Source organism: Camellia sinensis, chromosome 15 (assembly GCF_055761805.1).
Source record: "Camellia sinensis isolate YWXY chromosome 15, ASM5576180v1, whole genome shotgun sequence".
In the NCBI taxonomy this organism is placed as follows: domain Eukaryota; kingdom Viridiplantae; phylum Streptophyta; class Magnoliopsida; order Ericales; family Theaceae; genus Camellia; species Camellia sinensis.
Window position 1 is genome coordinate 142,509,190 of NC_138975.1, and position 6,667 is coordinate 142,515,856.

Here is a 6,667-nt window from a genome sequence, read left to right on the forward strand (position 1 = left end):
AATTCACAAGCAAATTTGAGATGAAATCAACTCCTCAAGTCTCTCTCTCTCTAAGTTCGGTTGTAGGCTCAAAATGTGGCTGAAGAAGTGTTTTGATTCAAGTATGCAAAGGCTCTAATATGTTATAATAAGAGGCCCACTAACAATGGCAATATGGTGAATAAATCAACTCATGCACTCTAACTCATTTTAATCTAATTTAATCATACCTAATCAGTTTTCAGATAATTATATCATAAAATCCTATAAATTCTAATGAACACAGAACATTAATCAATTCCAGGTCCGGCCGCCGACAAGGCCTTCGATTAGTAGTTTAAACATAAAATGTGAACAGATCAAATAAACAATCAAACAGATAGAATATAGATTAACACTCATACTCAGTCAATTCAGTTCCAGTTTTCAGTCAGTCAGTTCAGTACTTTAATCAGCTCAGTTTAACGGTAATCAATGGTTATCGGTAATCAATCAGTCATTAATCGGTAAACAGTATGAGGGTTGTTACATAAAGGTCTAGAAAGCTAAGTAATAAAAGCAATTACATTTTAAAAGGAAAAGATCTTAAGCTTGGCTACATTCCACGGTCTGGGGACAACTTTGCCATCTAAATCTTCCAGATGGTATGCCCCTTTGCTAGCGAGACCAGTCACCTTGTATGGTCCTTCCCAATTTGCACCGACCTTTCCTTCACCAAGGACCACCGTGTTGCCCAGCACTTTTCTTAAGACCCAGTCCCCGATCTTGAACAACCTGGAGTGCACAGCCTTGTTGTATTTCTTAGAGAGTTCTTGCTGATAGGCCGCTATGTGGATTAGTGCCCGCTCCCTCCTTTCCTCGGCAAGGTCTAGCTCCAATGCCACGGCCTCATTGTTCAAATCTGGCTGGAAGCTTTTAGACCGGATGGTTGGCATGCCAATTTCCAGCGGGATAACGGCTTCCATGCCATAGGCCAAGGCAAACGGAGTCTCTCCGGTCGACCGTCTTGGCGTGGTGCGGTATGCCCAAAGTACGTTAGGGAGTTCTTCAGCCCACTTTCCCTTGGCCTTCTCAATCCGCTTCTTCAGCCCGTCCAGGATGGTCTTGTTTGAGGCCTCCGCTTGACCATTTGACTGAGGATAGGCCGGCGTTGAATTGTAGAATTCGATCTTTAGCTCTTCGCAAAATTCGCGAAAAAGTTTCTCATCGAATTGAGTGTCATTATCTGAGATGAGGGCCTTGGGTATACCGAAGCGAGTGGTAACATTTTGCCAGACAAACTTCTTCACATCCTTTTCCTTTATGGTCGCCAATGGCTCGGCCTCAACCCACTTGGTGAAGTAGTCAGTGACAGCGATGAAGAATTTGCGATTGCCCGGTGCTGCTGGGAGTGGTCCAACAATATCCAACCCCCAAAGCGCGACCGACCAAGGACTTGTAAGGGGGAGCAATTCTCTAGCTGGCTGGTGGATCTGGTGAGCAAACTTCTGACACTTTTCACACCTGCGAACGTATTTCTGCGCGTGTGCCTGCATGCACAGCCACCAATAACCTTGGGAAATTGCTCGGTAAGCCAAAGATCTCCCCCCAGTATGGCTGCCGCAGATGCCTTCATAGATCTCATAGAGAAAAGCTTCCACCTTGGCTGGGTGGACACACTTCAGATACGGCCCGGTAAAAGACTTCTTATACAAGGCTCCGGACGGGAAGAGCCAAAACCGCTCTGACTTGGCCCGGATCTTGTTGGCTGGCTTTTTTTCTTGCGGTAGAACTCTATCTTTTAGGAAGGCGATGATGGGATCCATCCAGGAAGGACCCAAGTCGACACAGAGTACCTCGGTTGCTTCTGGTTCCTCAATACTTGGCCAAGGTAAGAATTCTATCATCAAGGGGTTAAGAAAAGCTGTCTGAGTAGAAGCAAGTCCGGCCAATTCATCAGCCGTGTTGTTTTCTTCGCAGTTGATCTGTTCCACTCTTATGGCGTCGAACTTCTTAATTTCGGTGCGCACCAGCGCCTGATACTTCGCCATTCGCTCATCCCGGGCCTTATACTCCCCTGAGATTTGATTGACCACCAGCTTGGAATCGCTGAATACCATAAGGGCTGATGCTTTCATTCTCAATGCGCTTCTTAGTCCAGCAAGGAGGGCTTCATACTTCGCCTCGTTGTTGGATGCTGGGAAGCTGAGTGTAATTGCTTGCTCGATGATCGGCCCGTCCGGTGAAGTCAGTACGATACCCAGCCCGGCCCCATGCCTATTGGATGCCCCATCGACAAAGAGCTTCCACATCTCGCCAATAAACAGCTTCCAGCAATCAGAGGGGTTCTGGGAACTTCTCAATCCCAAGTCTTTGATTGGTTCATTCTGGTCTCTTTCCCTGCTTGGTTGAGTCCGTCTTCCACGAAATCGCCTAACTCCTCTAGTTCAGTCGCTCTTCGCCCTTCTCCCACTTGTGAGCCAACACTCGTCTCTATTGCCAAAACCATGGGCTGCGCTAAATCCGCACCAGCCAAATCAGCCGGGCAAACTGGATGCGTTCCAGGGGCAAATTCCGCCGCAAAGTCTGCAAGAGCTTGAGCCTTGATTGTGGTGCGCGGGTGGAACTTGATATCGTACTGCCCCAATTCCACGGCCCATTTCAAAATTCTTCTGGTGAAGTCTACCTTTTCAAAAAGCATCTTAAGTGGAAACTCGGTCAACACAATTATTGTATGGGCATGAAAATAGTGCACCGGCTTTCTTGATGCCATCATCAGGGCCAGCGCTAATTTTTCCAGCGGAAGATATCTCGTCTCGGCCGGGAGCAAAGTCTTGCTTACATAGAAGATGGGCAAGTGCTGGATGCCTTCAGTGCGGACTAGGACGGCGCTCACAACATGTTGAGAGACTGCCAAGTAGAGATACAACTCTTCGCCCAGCCGGGGAGTGACTAAGATAGGGGTTGAGGAAAAGTATATTTTTAAGTCTACCAGTGAACGGTCACATTCGTCATCCCAGAAGAACTTGGCCTTCAAAGTTTTAAAGAAGGGCCCGCAACGATCTGAAGACCGGCTGATAAATCTGTTTAGCGCGGCTGCCATCCCGGCAAGATGTTGCACGTCCTTCGTGGAGTTTGGGCGCTCTAGCTCTTGTATAGCCTTGATCTGTGATGGGTCGGCTTCGATCCCTCGGTTCGTGACCAAAAACCCCAGAAACTTCTCGGTGCTGACTCCGAAGGCGCACTTGGAGGCATTCAAACGAAGTTTGTGGTGCTTAAGTATGGCAAACATTTCTGCTAGGTCGGTGAGGTGTTGCGACTTCTCCTTACTCTTTACCACCATATCGTCAATGTAGGCCTCCATTTTTTGGCCCAAAAGAGGAGCGAACATCTTTGTCACCATCCTCTGAAAAGTTGCCCCGGCGTTCTTTAGTTCGAACGGCATGACTTTATAACAATATAGGCCTCTAGGAGTAGTGAACGACGTGATCTCTCGGTCTGGTTCATACATGGCTATCTGGTGGTAGCCGTGATATGCATCCAGGAAGCTAAACCTCTGATGGCCAGCGGTCAAGTCCACCAGCTGGTCAATTTGAGGGAGGGGGAAGATATCCTTTGGGCAAGCACGATTGACCGTCTTGTAGTCAACGCAGACTCGCCACTTACCATTCTTTTTCGGGACCACCACCGTGTTGGATATCCATCGAGGGTATTGCACTTCTTCTATCGCTCCTGCTTCCAACAAATTTTTGACCTCTTCTGCCACTACCTCGGCATGGTGCAGAGCTGAGCGGCGTGTCCTTTGGATGACTGGCCGTGCATTAGGAAAGACATTCAACTGATGGTAAATGAAGTTAGGGTCGACGCCAGGCATATTGTAAGGCGTCCACGCAAAAGCCTCAATGTTGGAAACCAAGAAGTTGACATAATCCAACCGCTTGGCGCTAGACAAAGATGATCCCAAAAGGAAGAACTTAGTTGGGTCATTCTCGTCGATGCGCACTTTCACCAAATCCTCGACCGATTTTTCCTCGGTCTTTCTTCCTACGTCTTCAAGGACCTCCTTTCCCTCGGGTCCCTCAATCATTTGGACAAATCCTTTAGCTGCTCGGCTGCTATTTACTACAACGAATCATTGTTTCGCCATCACCTGGTCTCCCTAGACTTCCTCTATTTGTCCGTTTGGCGCCGGGAAGCGCAATACCTGATGGTAAGTCGACACTACTGCTTGCATGGCGTGCAACCAGCCCCTGCCTAAAATTAAGTTGTAGGTGGATGGGACTTTGAGCACCCAGAACTCTACTTGCTTTGTGACTGAACCTGCTTTGACCGGCAGTATGGTCTTCCCTACTGGCCATTCTGGTTGAGAGTTGAAGCCAACCAAAGGGGACGTCGCAGGGGCCAAGTCCTTGTCCTCCAACTTCATTTGTTTGAACGCGTCATAGTACATAATTTCGACCGAACTCCCCTGGTCGATCAAGATCCTCTTGATGTCAAAGTCTTTGACGCGAAGAGTTGCCACTAGGGCGTCATTGTGGGGCATCTGGATCCGCTCCAAGTCCCTGTTCGAAAAGGTAAGAATGTCCTTCTCCTCGGTCTTCCCTTTCTTCACAGCGGGCTGAACGAAGAGCACTTCCCTCATGTGCTCGGCTTTCTTAATCATCCCTCTGAGCTCGCAGACCCTAGCTAGTTCAACGATGCCATGGATGACGTTGATTACGCCTTGGGGTGCTGCCTCTAGGGCGGCTAGGCCGTTTGGCTCGGTTTGCCCCAATGGCGCGGCTTTCATATCCCCAATCTATGTATTGGTCAAGATGGCCCGCGGCCACTAGCTCTTTCAAATGTTGTTTGAGCGGCAAACAGTCCTTCGTTCGGTGTCCCCGCTCCTCATGGAAGGTGCAGCAATACCTTGAGTTGAAGCCTCTCTGTGCATTCCCCAACTTGGCTGGCCAGTGGACAAAAGGCTTGCCTCTGATCTCACTCGAGATGCGGTAGATAGGGATTTTAAAGACCGTGGTGATTCCAGTCCGCACCTTTAATTTTCTCTTAGCATCCTCTGCTGCATCACGAGAAGCGTCAGCTCAGTCGTTTCTGCGACCCTTGTTTCTGTCATTGCGGTTTGGGCCACGTCGTTGATCTTTTGGCCGGTCGCTTGGTCGGTTATCCTCTTACCCGATCGTGTGAACTTTCCCTGCTACCCTTCTGTCCGCTGCGACCGGATGAACCTTCTCGGTCGCGGAGGCGGCATCATCCTCCACACGAATGTGCTCATTGATCCGCTGCATCAAGGACTCCATGGTTGTGGGTTGGTGCATTGTGAGCGATTCCCGCAGCCTATGTCCGACTGGGAGACCCCGCTTGTATTGAGTGATCGCCAGATTGGTAGGGCAGTCGAGGATTTCATTGTAAGTTTCCTAGTACCTCGTGTTGTACGCCTTCAATGATCCCTCTGACTCCATCTTGACGCCTAGAAGATGATCAACCTCCTTCGGCGTTTGAGTGTTGGTTTTGAATCTGGTGACGAAGGCTTCCGCTAGTTGCTGCCACCCCTCTATACTCCCTTTTGGAAGCCTTTCGAACCACTTCAGGCCCAGTTCTCCCAAGCTTGCTGGGAATATGAGGCACATCAAGACGTCATTGCGCCGGTGACCAGCCATTACTTGCCGGTAATGACTCACGTGCATGTACGGATCCGTTTTGCCGTCGTACAAGGTGAACTTAGGCTGGTGGAATCCGGCAGGGAGTGGTGTACTCTCGATCTCCGGAGACAACGGCGTGGCTATAAGTCTCGCCAGCTTTTTGTCCACTGGCGCACGGGCCATCACTCTGGGCGCTGGCATCACCACTTCTTCGTTACAGTGAACTGGGGCGCTCAATCTCTGCCACGCCGGCACTCTCTAAGCCTCTCGACGGCGCGCCCTCTCCTCCAATACATCCCTTAGGTCTCTAAAATGGGTGGAGAAAGAGTATCGTGACGTCGGAGACGGGTGTGAGGGACGGTATGTGCTGTCTCGAGTGAGGGATTTGCCTTCCCTTCGGTCGGAATCTCTAACCCCATAGTTCCTGGTGATGGAGAGAGATTGGGTCCTCTCCTGGTGGCGACTGCTAGAACGGGGGGACGGGGTGCGCTCATTGAGGTTGCCCTCTCCAACAACACCCTTCCCCTTAATCTGACGTCTCAGCATCTTCATCTTCGCCGCCATCTCGCGAATGAGGGCGTCTTGGTCTTTGAGTTTGTGCTCCAGGCGCTGCGCACGGGACTCCCCCCGCCGCCGACGGCCCTCTAGACTCTTCGAGCGATCAGTACTCCTTCCGCGTTTGTCTCGCGCACCTCGCGAAAAAGTTTCTAGGTCCGCCATGGCTGGAACATTCGGGGGGCCTTCTCTCCGTCGGACAGACTCTGGTGTGACGCCATCGACAACGGACAATGGAGTTTCGTCGTTGTTAGCCATAGAGATGGTCGAAGAAGCTTGAAAAACAAGGTTTGAGTATCAAAGATCTTCCCACAGACGGCGCCAATTGTACGGGGGGCAAAATATCCTCTGCTTTCCGTACTCCTTGGACTTCAAGCTTCACGTGACGACATCTAATCCTGGCAACACAGAGAACGGTGAGCTGCCTGGCGGTGGTGTGTCGGATAAACCCTCCGACGATCAAGTCAAATCTCTTGAGGAAGAAGCAGGCTATTCGAGAGAGAGAGGGTGTTTCA

The 6,667-nt window shown here is 50.2% G+C and overlaps 1 protein-coding gene across 1 annotated transcript; it reads right to left on the minus strand.

Annotated features, from left to right (window-relative positions):
* Nucleotides 1–548: 548 nt before the first annotated feature.
* Nucleotides 549–2,270, minus strand: LOC145813351 (uncharacterized). The gene is made up of 2 exons (XM_082908636.1): nucleotides 1,106–2,270; nucleotides 549–937 (listed from the first exon to the last, which is right to left on the minus strand). The coding sequence occupies exons 1-2, from the start codon at nucleotides 2,268–2,270 to the stop codon at nucleotides 549–551; spliced, it is 1,554 nt and encodes a 517-aa protein (XP_082764762.1).
* Nucleotides 2,271–6,667: the final 4,397 nt, after the last annotated feature.

Bases quoted from the DNA above. Each gene is read 5' to 3' on its own strand.
- LOC145813351 (XM_082908636.1), bottom strand. From the start codon at position 2,270: ATGTGGAAGCTCTTTGTCGATGGGGCATCCAATAGGCATGGGGCCGGG. The intron at 938-1,105 runs GTCAAGCGGAGG...ATGGCATGGAAG, and splicing joins GGCCTATCCTCAGTCAAATG to CCGTTATCCCGCTGGAAATT.